We start from the raw sequence: 13,192 nt of genomic DNA, 5'->3' as shown, positions 1-13,192 counted from the left end.
TAGGCTCTGCAAAGCAGTATCGATGTTGTTCAGCACAATGCAGTACCGGCAGCATTGCATGCATCTCATAGCTCTGAAGCTGCTGCGAGTGAGATCCACCACATGATCGCCACGCAGAGTTGGCGAATTATGGCACGATGATCAATGACCATGAGCAGATGCACCACATCTCGTGAGGTGAATGACCGGGAACCACATCGTAAGCTTGAGCATAACGGGCATGTTCGCTAAAACATGTCACGCTTCAAGCAGGAGCTTTCCACCGGTCACATATTGGCGTATATCCGTACTCCCAAAACAGTAGCGTGGGTCTTCCTCACCATTGCTCTAGCGGCCTGTCACATCTATTCCAGCACCTCTCTTCAACGCTTACCCATGGGAATCGGGGTCAGAGGAGACAGCTACTCATACAGTGCTAGGTGTAAGCATGAGTCGCGGCTGCTATTCTTGCCACTTCTCGGAAACATGTTACAGTGTATAAAGAGAAATGTTCATCGCTCTCTTCTTACCATTATCATCTCAGGTCATCACAGTCATTCGCTCTTCGCTTCTCGGCACTTCTCACCTATCCTATCTTATTCTTCATCCTACTAGACACTCACTCGATAGGACCACTATCTTCTCTTCACACATAATGTATATTCGCAACGTCCTTATCTCTGGCCTTGCGGCTGCCAGCACAGCCCAGGCCTACTCCAACTACACCATTCGGGAAGAAGACTGGACCGTCCCAGCACCAGCGCCAGTACAAGAGAAGCGTACTCTTGCAAAGATCTTCGGCATATTCGACGGCATCTTCGGTGGCGGCGGCAAGGAACCTGCGCAAGAATGCCCTGCTGTCTGGACTCAAATCTCTTCCACCCTCACCCAACAATTCCTCGGGGACGGCCAATGCACAGATGCTGCGCGCGCTGCCATCCGATCTTCATTCCATGACTGCTTCAACGGCGCATGCGACGGTTCTCTCATCCTCGCCAACGAGTGCTCGAACAATGAGAACCGCGGTATGGAGCGCCTTTGCGGTAACCTTGCCAATGTCGCCTCCCAGACCAAGGTCGGTGTTGCCGATCTGATCCAATTTGCCGCCGCACATGCAGTCAAGACATGTCCTGGAGGACCCACTATTCCCGTCAAGGTTGGCCGCAAGGACTCCAGCGAGGCGAATGCTCTCGGTGTTCTACCTAGCGGTCACGCCAATGCAAAGGACTTAGTTGGGCTCTTTGGTAAGCATACATCTCTAGTCTTCAACATGTTCATAGCTAACAGCTTTCCCAGCGCAAAAAGGCTTCTCACCCTACGACCTCGCCGCTCTCATCGGCGCCCACACTGCTGCCAAACAACGCTTCACCGACCCTTCCAAAGCTGGCTCTGCCCTCGACTCCACTGTCGGCACCTGGGATAACAAGTACTACTCCGAGACCATGCGTGGCAGGGCTCCTTTCACACTCCCCTCCGACAAGAGCCTAGCACAGAACCCCCTTACTGCCGGCCCCTTCATCGCCTTTGCCGCCAGCAAGGGTATGTGGGACTCAGCATTCGTAAGCGCAATGGTCAAGATGAGCATGCTCGGTGTTGAGAACAAGGGAGACTTGATCGACTGCACAAGTGCGCTGCCTGGTGGCAGCAAGAAGAGGGATGTCAGAAGCCGCAACCTCTTCGACCGCCTCAAGTGGTAGACGGTGTGGGTAATTTGCACGGTGTGAGCATTTTTGGGCGTTACGATACCTTTTTATTATCTCCTTATGAGCACTTCACGACTCTCTTTGATGGTACATGCTAGTCATGTTTTCTTTTATATACCATAGTCTAGCAAAAGGATAGGCGGCGGGTAGTATGACACAGTAGTACGATGTCATTAGTAATTTAAACACTTCACGAATACCCATTGGGTTTACCCATCACGTTCTCATGCTCGGAAGAAACTGAACAGAACCTTCTGCAGAACGCACCACGGCTACAAAGTGCGCGAAGGATAATAACGACGTTGATGTAGGCGTCTCAGTTCTCTAACAGCATCCACAATGTTCTTCTGCTTTTGGCTGTACTCGGTAATGCGTCCTACTACAATGATAGAACGATACAGTAAGGCCATGTATTCATTATCTACACATGCGTTCCTTCGACTATGTTCAACGTCAATGCCGGCCAAAGCGGCTCAAGCTACCTCCTCCTTCAACAGGAAATCGAGCACGGTGCCCTGAGATAAGCCTTGGTTCTTGACGCTGGGCTCAAACATTAGAGTGGGCTGTTTAGTGATGACAACAGTACGAATACGACACTTCACGCTTCCTTCTTTCGCAGCTACCTTAATGCTTGGAGCGAGCCTTGGGGTTCTCCTGCACTCCTTCCTTCTTGTCGGTCTTGCCCTTCTTCTTGGACGCTCTTTTGTCGCGAAACTCGGCTGCATTGTGCAGCGTCTTGGGCTTATTGTGATGACGTCCGGAGCGCTGGGACGAAGGCGCTTCTCGTTTGGCTGCTCGAGGTCGGTCAGAAGCCATGGCGGTGGCAATATCTGGTGACAGCTTGGTGGATTGAGCAATTCCAAGATCACTATTGTCGTATCTACGAACGAGAGACGGCGAGCAAGAGGCTGTCTAGTTCGTGCGGGCAATGGTGAGCAATGAATTCCAGTCCCGACCAGGCTAGCGCGTCTGCCTGCGTTTGCACTACCCGGGCTCCCTGTATAAGAGTCCTGTCCTCTCCGCCTCCAGTTTCGACCTCAGCCAACCTGCTCCCCATGGCAGTGCTATCTTCTAATTCGCCTTCGCACTACCCAAAGAAGCGGCGGCGCGTCGACGTACTGACATCTTCTTCCCTTTTCTCGAAGCAGCTCTTTCAATCGTTTCCACCTACCTTAAAACAGCGGCGACGCAACGACTTACTAACAACTTCTTCCATCTTTTACAAAGCAGCTCTTCCAATCATTCCCACCTACACCCACACAGCGTCAGGTGTGCCACATATGACTCTGCGAGGGCAGAACGTCTAGGCTCAAGGGCCTAGGCCTGATGACCCAGAAGCTTGTGTTGCGACCCACCAGCAACACCTACTCGACAGTAGCGATGGTGCCAGGGGGACCCTCTTTCTCACGAAAACCATCCCTGGAGAGTGAGCTTCAACCCGAGACGGTCTGTGAAGTGCGGTCCTGGATACGAAGCATCCACAACGATACGGAGATCTCGAGATCTAAGTGTGAGCTACTTTGGAGGCTCACATGAACGAAACGAACGACGGAATCCATCTTTGTTCTTTTCGTTGGCGTCTCTGCCTTGGGCAGTGCGTTGAAGAAGGAAAGACGCACACGCGAGTGACCAAGACGAGAGCCTCAGTCTTGCGGGCCTTGTTCACGTTACATCGCATGCGATGACGTTATGGCGTGGTTATAGAGAAACCTGGGCTGGGCGGCAAGACATGCGCCAGTTGCGGATCGGAAGAGAGGGGAATGGAAGGAAGGAAACGATTGAGACGAAGCACTCAAGTAGGCCAATGAAGAGGCTGCCGGCCGCGGACAGATGGGAGCCATGGATAAGTAGGGGACTGAACACAGAAGGCACACACCGCCGAACCTGCTCCGCGCTGTGAACAACATCAGCGCCAGCAATTGAAGAGGAAGGGACGACACACAACTTACCAAAACCACCCATATCCATCACCCCAACGCCACTGACGCGAATTACCTCATCCCGCTATTCCCCAATGCCAACCTCTCAACTTCCAACATCACATGAACAGAGACGAAGAAACAAAGATGACGACATAATTCCTATAACCCCCCATCATTCCTTCCCTAGGATATCTAACCTTCCTTCCCCGTCCACCCATGCCAAGCCATCCATCCCATCATCCAAGCATACCCATCACCTTCCCTACAATAACAGTAGCAAACAAAAGACGACGCCAGCGAACATCAAAAGGACGCAAGCGATGCATTAGTAGGTCCCTCCAGATGTATTACAGTACAAGACAAGGAAACAAGCAGAAAGAGCCATGTGTAAGAGTTAAAAAAGCTTATAGTTTGCTCAAGCGAGGAAAATGACAAAATAAAGTAAGTAAAAAAAAAACAAGGCGATCGGGTATCGAAGTCGAAAATGGGGCTATCGCGAAAATTATTTTCCCAACTGGCTTCCTTCCCTTCCGTTCCTTCCAAGTGTATGGCTTCCCTTGCTACAACAGCGATGATAGTGCAAGCAGCGCCCCCAATACGTGACAACGTGGCGGTATTAACGTAGCTCTCTCAGCCTTCCTCCGGCGGTGGCGTGGGTAGATCTCTTCCCTTTGATTCCGGACTCGGTGGGTGGACGACTGTGACTGGCGTCGTGGGATCTCTTGATTCGTCGCCTTCTTGGTCGGCGGCGCCATCACCGTCGATGATACTTTCACCTTCTTCGGGTATGGCAGTCGGGCTCAAGATGCCTCCGTCTTCGCTTTTGGCGGAAGCTTGATTGCGTCGATTTCTCCTTCGTTGTCGTTCCGTGTCCGCGCTCTCCCTTCTCCGCCTGACGGATAGTGATCCATCCTTGTTTAGGCCAGTTCCGGACTGGAGGCCTTCCAGCATGGCAGCAGCGCGGTCTGCGATGTCTGCTTCTGCGGTACCAGCGGCAGCAGCAGCAGCAGCAGGACCAGCGGTGCTACTAGCCTCGCTGTCCGCAGTCTCGCTGGTGGGACTGAGCAGTTTGTTCTTCTCGTCCTCACCCTCGGCACCCTCTCCGCCATCTTCCATGTTGACGCCGATCTCTGGGATCTTCTGGCCACTAGCCACGCGTACCTGGTGCCTGTCCTTTAAGCGGGCGCGACGACGGCGATCGCGTTGATCTCTTGCTTCGGGCTTAGCAGCACGTAGCTTCTGGAGCAAGTCGTCCATAGCACCGGTTGACGCGGGTGATTTGGGAGCATCGGAGTCCGAGGAGAGGGCGTTGGGTGAGAGAGGGTTTGCGGTTTGCGCTTGTTTGCGGCGCATGGAAATTTCGTTGCGACGATGTTGCTCCTCGAGAGTGGTATTCTTCTCCTTGGATTTCTACAAGCAAGTTAGCAATTGATCTATAGCAATGTATAACCAAGCCGTGTGAAGCCAGCATCGTGATCACAAGAACAGGGGGGTTGGAAATGACTTACCTTCCATTCTTGGACGAAGTTGGCCAACTTCGCAAAGAAATCCCTCCTCGCACTGTCGTCGGTCGGATCTTCACCATAGAACGCCATAATATCATCGTAGCTCTTCTGCATGTCCTCCAGGAAGACCTGCATCTGCTCTGCCTTTCTTCTAGCCTCCTTCATGTTCCGCTGTACAACAATGGCGACCTTATCTTCTGGGTGGAACTTGGTCGGATCGGACAAGTTACCAGAGTCTAGCGACATCTGAACGTTCTTGATGTTGTCGATATACTTCTTGGCATCGGTCTGGAGTTGCTCGACGTTGATCTTCTGGGCTGTTACAACGCCGCTGATCTCGTCGGTGAAACCTTCCCATCCAGAGTATTGGTTACGGACAATTCTTTCGACGACGTCGGCGAATGTGGACTCGTTCTTGTCATCCTTGAGCATACCCAGTCGTCCTAGAGTAGACAGCTTGAAACCACTGGCTTGCTTGTTGGCGTCGTTCATGAAGTTACCAATGTCGAGAATGAGACCCAGAACACTGATCAAACTTGATGAATCACGCAGGCTCTCAGATACCCTTGAGATTTCCAGCAGCTTGTTGGAAATCTCGTCGTACTCAGTTTCGTACGTGCGAGTCAGCGCAAGCGCCCTCATCCTGCTCTTCCAGTAGTGGTGCAGTTCGTAGGCAGTGAGAAGGTAGATCTGATCCTCTCGTGTGAGTTCGTTCGGGTCCTGTTCGCGCTTGCTCTCGCTAGCATTGGGCCCAGTCCAATCCTTCGAGTAGGGAGCCATGAGCTTGGCGGTGTTATCGGGAATATCGCAGAAGTCGTTCTTCTGCAAGAACTCCATAGTGACAGGATCATCCAGAATCTTGTTGTCGCAGTGGATGATCATCCTTACGATATCCTCAACTCCGTACGATGAGAACTTGGCCATACTGATCTGGAAGTTGTGCATGAGGTCGCGAGAGATGATCTGCTTCTTGTCGTCCTTCTTGCCAGATTTCTTGCCAATCGCCTTGATCTCCTTTGCCAAGAAGAGCTTCTCAACTTCCTCCAAAACACCCTTCCTTGCCAACTCCTGGTACTTCTCTTCTTTCTCTTCCGAACTGAGACCGCGAGTAGCCCAGACAGTGGTAGTAGGTTGGTCAACCTTGTCCCAATGCAGGGCCTTGAGCTTCTTCTTCGGTCGTGGTCCAGAAAGAGCAAACTGCTGTGCAGCACCGAACCCAGGCGCCTTGGGCATGAATCCAGGACGTTTGGCACCGGGCATTGGTGGTGGCGGTGGCGGAGGAGGTGGCATGCTGCCATCTCCAGGCATAGGAGGGGGTGCGGGAATTCCAGGCTTGAACCCAAGTTTGCCAGGCGGAGGCGGTGGCGGGGGAGGGGGTGGAGGTCCAGCAGTACCGGGCATTGGAGGCGGAGGAGGAATGTTGTTCGAGAACCCAAGGGCACCAGGAGGCGGGGGTGGAGGTGGAGGGATGTTGGCTTTGGGCGCCTCATTATCGCCGGGTGTCTTTGGTGAGTCGGATTCGAGGCTGGGATGCGACGGTCCTGTAGTAACGCCATCCCCTTCAGCATCAGAGTCTTCGTATCGCTTGACGTTCGCCGTGATATCCGCCATGAGGGCATTGGCTGTCGAAGTGCTGAGCTTTGGCTTGTGCATCTGGATCAGACGGGGCTTCTCAATGACAGCATCATCATCGTCCATCTCCGACATCTCAGCATCCTCACCAATCTGGCCAGGAAGGCCAGGAAGGGGCTTTCTGCGGGGCACTCCACTTTTGGCACGAACTGATCCGAATGAGCTGGCTTCGAGGCCACCATAGCCCTGTTCGGTCATGCCAGGCATGTCGCCCTCCATCTTTTCTCGCAGTTCCCTGAGCTTCTCGCTAGGCTGCATCTGCAGGGACTTGCCCTCCAGTGTTGCTTGTGTCCTGGCTCGTTGCAGTTGGATCTCCAGTCTGTTCATCAGACGTTCGCGGTCCATGATGCCCTGCATTTGAGCTGGATCGGTGGTAGCGAGCCCGTCTTTACCAGACTTCTTCGCTGCCGACGCTGCGACGTCTTGAGCATCCCTAAGCATCAAGTACAGTTCTCGCGTCTCCAGTTCGTTGCGTTGCAGTTCTTGTGCTCGTATCCTCTGCATTTCCGCTAGTTCGGCCTTCATCGTCTCTACCTGCCTACCACGGAGCTCGATGATACGTTCTTGTTCCGCAAGTTGTTTCTGCAGCTTAGAGACTAGGCCATCTGCACCCAGCTCCAGCTGCGCTTTCATCTCATCGCGTTCTGCAATAGCCGAGTCTGCGATTTGTCGTGCTTCGACTGCTTCATCGCGAACCTGACGGGCTTCCGAATCGGTGTACAGCTTGTCAAGCAGAGACTGCACAGTGAAGTTCAGACTCTGCTTGAGGTCCATGTCTGGCAGTCGGCGGTCCATAGCCACGTAGCTCAGCATTTGGTCCACCAATTGGAACATCCGCAATCGATCCTCGCTCTCCGTGTCTCGCATCAACAGCAAGTGTTGCATGGCTGACGTGAAGTAATCTTGCGCGCGAGTGCCACCGATCTTGCTCATGATAGCATCTGCGATTTGCAAAGGGTCGTTGAGGTCCTTGGTTTCGCCTTCGACGCCCTCGACCATGGAGCTGTTCTCCTTCTGAAGGAAATCCTCATAGTCGACAGCTTCGTTGTCCAAGTAGTGCTCGATCTGCTTGTCGATGACATCGTATTGGAAGCCTTCCATCTTGTTGAAGATGCGCTTAATGCCACATGCTGTGAATTGGGCTCGCACGTGCATCCTGAGCTGCAGGTCGCGCTCCGGGGCATCCACAACCATGTTGATCAAGAAGAGTGTCGCGATGGCGTATTCCATGAGCAGATTCTCTACGCCGATACCTCCACTGCGGACTTCGTCTGAAGCGCCTACCATGGAGCCCATCTTGCCACGGCCGTCGACCGTGACCTCGACGATGCGCATCCATGCATCGAAGCGACTGCTTTCGCCATATTGCGATTTGAGGTTGTCGAGTGCCTGCAGTACTTTCTCATGTCCACTTCCGTTGCCCCAGTGGCACAAGAAGGTCAAGACATCTGAGACAAGCTTTCGTGTGTTGAGCCGTGTGGAGATCAAAGAGCCGCACAGCGCCTGGATGATGGACGGGTGGTTGAGGGCGTTGTCGGCACCGTACTTGTTGTTCATCAGCGCCTTCAAGCACTTGATGATCTCGTATTCGCGTTCGACGTCGTTCTCTGCCTTTTGCGCCATGACGCTGGGAGGAGGCGCCGGCCCTGTTGTCTTCCTGCGATTGATCTTGGCCAGGACATTCGTGAGGGCGATTTGACCCTGCGCTTCGATGAAGCCCCTGACCCAGGCGATGGGCTGTGTTCGCAGACTGATCTCCAAACTCGACATCTGTTTTATAGATATGGAGTTGTCCATGACCTTCTTGACGTACCACTCGGGCGAGCCCTCCTCTTCTGCGCGCATGAGGATGTCTTGGCCACCACCGGCACCGGGGCCGCCGTAGGTTATCCGCTGCGTCTGGCGCTTCTTCTCCTCGTGCTTGAACTCGGCCAGCTTGTCCTGGTAGACGAGGGTCCACTTCTTGTCAATCTTGTAGGCCTCCATCTGCCGCCGCGCCTGCTCTGGTAAGCTCTTCCATCCTCGCTTCACCATGAGGTTCATGAACTCCTTCTCTACGACATGGTCTGGCGGTCGTTGTATGCTGAGTGTGTTCTGGTTGAACGAGGTCTGGGACGCGGAGGGCGAGGAGGAGTTGTAGTGCAGCAGATGGCGGTGCGAGTCGCGAGGGGTGGACACGGCGGTGGGGAGGAGGCTGCCGGCATCGAGGCCTATGGAGGAGATGGTGCTCTGAGATGGGTTCTGCGGGTAGAAGACGTTGCTGCCGCGCGACTTGGAGTCATTGCTGTAGATGCTCGCCTGGTCGGACGAGGTGCGCGTGTTGTTGGAGGAGTCAGTGCCGGCGTAGTATGAGTAGTTGCCGTCCCTGCTGCTCCCGCGCGCGCCCCACTGCTGCATCGAGACGCCGCGGTCGCCTGGGTTGCTCGAGGCGATGGTGGTGCCGAGGGAATGGGGCGGTGGGCGCGGCGGCCCCGGGTTGGAGTAGCCGTTCTGGGGCATTGCGGTGGCGTTGAAGACGGGGTACTGATGGAAGTCGCCGCCGCCCTTGTTGAGGTGGTGCGGCAGCGGTTCGGCGTTCTTGGAGGCGTCGTCTCGCGGGGGGTCGATGGAGGATACGGGGCCAGCTCGCGCGAAGATGCCCTCGGCCGTCATGGACACGGGCCGCTGGTCTATCGAAGCGCCGCCGATGGAGTGTCTGTGTGAGTGTCGTGACGAGAGCGAGCCATGGGAGCTCCCCGGGGGGCTGTCGGTCGAGGATGTGGTCGTGTGTTTGGCGTCGCCCGTGTGCTTGTCCTTGTCTTTGTGCAGGCGTCGTCCGAAGAACTTGCCGGCGGAAGATTGCCGACCCTTGCTGTCCATGCCTATAGCGAGAGCCTATGCCCAATGCTCTGCCGCCTTGGGAGCGCGCCGCCCGACGTGTCTGCGTCCCCCTCCTTCGCGGAGCAATGCGTCCCGCCTCGCTGCTACGGCGCAGGTGACGATGCCGCTGCCTCAGCGGGCGTGTGTGATCCTGAAACGAGCGTGCGGGGCTGCGTGCGGTGAGTCGAAGGTGAGAAGCAATTCCTGGGGCGCCGTCGTGGCAGCAATGCGGCTGCGAGAGAGGGAGTGGGAAGTTGCCGAATACTGTAACTAACTAGCGCGCCCCGTGTGACTGCATGGCAAGTAGACAGGACTGGGACGCGGCCATTTGATCTCCACAGCGCCGATTCACCACGTCTCATAGTTACAGCGCGCCAGGGCTGCTCCGCGTGGATATGCAAGCACGCGAACCACCCGCCATGGCCGCATTGGCTCCGACGTTCTCCTGAGACGTGCGCACGTCCGTGTTGTGGCGCCATCTGCCATCCATGCCCAGACGAACCCCTAGCCGGCCTACGCGACGGCCGTCCTCCCATCGGCCTCGACATCGACAGTAACTATTCCCGGCACATCCAGTACATCCCGCCTGTCTGTGGCGCAGCAGGCACAGCACCTGCACACTCGCCCGTCGCACCTTCCTCACGCCTGGCGCACTGCGTCTCAACACCACGTCTGCTGTCCACATCCACCACCCACGGCTAACAGCCCCGGCCTCGCGTCAGCCCGAGGCGATCAAAAGGACGCGCTCCGCCAGTTCACGCACCTTCACTAGCACATGCATCCACAGCCATGGCCGGCTTTACCCATTTCCTCAAGGTGAGTGACAGCTGTCACGTACAGGAAGCTTGGGCGGTGAGCGCATAACGCGACCCACCGCGCACACCAACCCCATGTGGAGGCTGACGATGCGCCTCCAGACCATCCTCGTACCACTCTTCCTCGCTGCCCTCCTCTATGTCCTGCTAGTCTTCCTCGTGCTGCCCTTTGTGCGCCGGCACTGCAGCCGTTATAGCCAGTACCTGCCTATGCCCGCGAGCGTGACCGACTTCCCGTCCTCTTGGCGGACGAACCTCTCGGATGCCCTCTACAACCTCTTCGCGCCTTCCGCGTGGGTCAGACAGCGCGCGATTGTGGACGGGAGCGGACAACACGACGATGACTTGTTTGACGACGAGGAGGGAGAGGGCATGGTGGGCTTTGACCCCATCGATGAGAGGAGAAGAGAAGCCCTCGAACAACGCCGCAGCATCATGGAGGAAGAACGGCGGTTAGGACGTGAGCTGGAGGAAGGCTTCAAGGATGACAGTGAAGATGAGCATGAAGACGAGAGGCGGCGGTCCTTGTCACGACATCGATGATTTCTATAGTACCCTTCCTCATACAAGAAAACACGAACAACTGCACTGCCGTCTACATTAGCATAAAAGCTGAAGTTATGTAAAGCCCTGAGGTAATGTAGACTTCTAGGAGGTAGGTGTCCAAACTTTCGTATGAGGTGTTTACATCACTTTGCCTACAATTTGGAACTTTCTCATGCATCACATCATTGGTTGGAGTTGGAGTTGGAGTTCAAGTGGATATATTCATGTACATAGGTAGGCGGAAATACCCATTCGACGCCCAAGCCTAAACAAAGAAATTCGTGCCAAATCGCTCAAAGAAGACAGAAGGCTGCTGAAGAAGATCGCTCCTCTACTTGCGCTGACCGTACGCCTTGGTGGCGTAGTCGCCCTTGTGGACAATAAGGTCCTGTAAATCAAAGTCAGTTTATGTCTCAAATGCACTCTAGAAATTTTTACGAACCTCTGGGCGGTAGTTCTCACGGCCGGAGAAGTACTCGTCGAGGATGGCCTTGGTGCCGTTGGCGTATCGCTCCTGGGCATCGATGGAGGTACCGGACATGTGAGGAACCATGGCGTTGCCGCCGCCCCATGGGTTCTGGGCGTAGCGGAGCGGGTGGTCCTTGGGAGCGGGCTGAGGGAACCAGACGTCACCACCGTATCCACGGAGGTGGCCATCCTTGAGAGCCTGGGCAACGTCCTCCTTGACGACGATGGCACCACGGGCGGTGTTGACCAACCATGAACCCTTCTTCATCTTGGAGATGAGGTCCTTGTTGAAGAGACCGCGGGTCTTCTCGTGGAGCGGGCAGTTGATGGTGACAACATCGCACTGAGCCAACATCTCCTCGAGGTTCTCGACGCGGCGGCAGCCAATCTCCTTCTCCTTCTCAGGGGAAAGGGGCTGGTAGTCGAAGTAGAGGAGCTCCTTGCAGTCGAAGGGCTTGAGACGGCGGAGCACACGCTCACCGATACGGCCGACAGCGACGGTACCGACAACCTTGTTCTCGAGATCGTACTCGTTCTTGGCGACCTCGGCGACGTTCCACTCTCCCTTGGCGATCTGCTCGTGGGCGGGGACGAAGTTGCGGACAAGGGTCAGGATGGTCATGACAACGTGCTCGGCGACGGAGACGACGTTGGAGCCAGTAACCTCGGCGACGGTGATACCGCCGTTGGTCTTGTTGGCGGCATTGAGGTCGACGTGGTCAGATCCGATACCAGCAGTGACGGCAAGCTTGAGGTTCTTAGCCTTGGCCAGGCGCTCGGCGGTGAGGTAACCGGGGTGGAAGCTGTTGATCGCGATCTGTTAGCTGATGCTGGCTCGGATGGTGTTTGCAGCCTTAGCGCGTCCGGCCGAAGCTTGACGCGTGCATGTGGGGCGCTTAGCGGCATTGCGGGGTAGCTCTGACGTACGGAGTGGTAATGATAACCTCAGCATCAACAAGGTGCTTGTCGAACTCGGAGTTCTCGCCTTCCTTGTTGGAGGTGGTGACGAGCTCGTGGCCTTGCTCCTCGATCCACTTCCTGATGCCTAGCTCGTTCTCGGTAGTTCCGAGCATGCGAGGCTCCTGCTCAGCGTGGACACCACCCTAGTGTCGTTGTTAGACATGCCAACGCGCATTGGGAGTACATAGACACTTACATCGTAGAGGACGAGAAGAACTTTGCCCTGTTGTGAAGCCGTCGCGGTCAGCGTTCTGAAAGCATTCGGTTGGCGGAGCGACGAAGTTAATCGAGGTCCGGCGCGTGCGCTGAGGAGGGAGGAGGCAGGGCGCGCAAGGCGAGAAGCAGATCGGAGAAATACCATTTTGACTTATTGAACTGATAGTAGAACAATTGAGGCTCCGAGGGAGAGATATATAGTAGAAGCCGGCAAAGGTACAACGAATGGTACGTATTCCTGACGCAAGGTATGTCAGCCTATCGTCCCGGCAGGGGGGAAGTGAGGGGTGCGTGGGTCGGTATACCTCTTGCGGGCCGAAGTGACGTCGGTGTATGGTAGAGAAGTTAAATGGAAGACCGGATGCTACACTGGACAATGTTGGTGTTGTGAGAGCAATTGAGGGGTTCGTGAGGGGGCTTTTATATACCGCCGAGCAGCCGCACGATCTTCTCACTACTTTCAGCCTCTGATCCCTGGGTCACCAGGCAGACGAGGTCGGTCATCCCCACTTGGTGATGCGACATTCCCACACAGACAAGTGGTCGCTGCGGGTGTGACGGGTGTGACGGTCGTGTTTGGAATTACT

General features: G+C 55.3%; 4 protein-coding genes across 4 annotated transcripts; 2 read left to right on the top strand and 2 right to left on the bottom strand.

Annotated features, from left to right (window-relative positions):
• Positions 1-634: 634 nt before the first annotated feature.
• Positions 635-1,676, top strand: J4E88_002759 (uncharacterized protein; the record flags this gene model as incomplete). The annotated part of the gene is made up of 2 exons (XM_049396417.1): positions 635-1,223; positions 1,276-1,676. The coding sequence occupies 2 exons, from the start codon at positions 635-637 to the stop codon at positions 1,674-1,676; spliced, it is 990 nt and encodes a 329-aa protein (XP_049257765.1).
• Positions 1,677-4,234: 2,558 nt separating this feature from the next.
• On the bottom strand, positions 4,235-9,600 carry J4E88_002758 (uncharacterized protein; the record flags this gene model as incomplete). The annotated part of the gene is made up of 2 exons (XM_049396416.1): positions 4,235-5,014; positions 5,113-9,600. The coding sequence occupies 2 exons, from the start codon at positions 9,598-9,600 to the stop codon at positions 4,235-4,237; spliced, it is 5,268 nt and encodes a 1,755-aa protein (XP_049257764.1).
• Positions 9,601-10,389: 789 nt separating this feature from the next.
• On the top strand, positions 10,390-10,958 carry J4E88_002757 (uncharacterized protein; the record flags this gene model as incomplete). Its single annotated transcript, XM_049396415.1, has 2 exons — positions 10,390-10,416; positions 10,518-10,958. 2 exons carry the CDS (start codon positions 10,390-10,392, stop codon positions 10,956-10,958), a joined length of 468 nt encoding a protein of 155 aa, XP_049257763.1.
• Positions 10,959-11,292: 334 nt separating this feature from the next.
• On the bottom strand, positions 11,293-12,750 carry J4E88_002756 (uncharacterized protein; the record flags this gene model as incomplete). The annotated part of the gene is made up of 4 exons (XM_049396414.1): positions 11,293-11,349; positions 11,404-12,232; positions 12,357-12,532; positions 12,586-12,750. The coding sequence occupies 4 exons, from the start codon at positions 12,748-12,750 to the stop codon at positions 11,293-11,295; spliced, it is 1,227 nt and encodes a 408-aa protein (XP_049257762.1).
• Positions 12,751-13,192: the final 442 nt, after the last annotated feature.

The sequence above is a fragment of the Alternaria novae-zelandiae genome, assembly GCF_023758075.1.
Source record: "Alternaria novae-zelandiae strain BMP 2774 chromosome Unknown scaffold_4, whole genome shotgun sequence".
NCBI lineage: Eukaryota > Fungi > Ascomycota > Dothideomycetes > Pleosporales > Pleosporaceae > Alternaria > Alternaria novae-zelandiae.
This window is presented reverse-complemented; position numbering and strand designations above follow the sequence as displayed.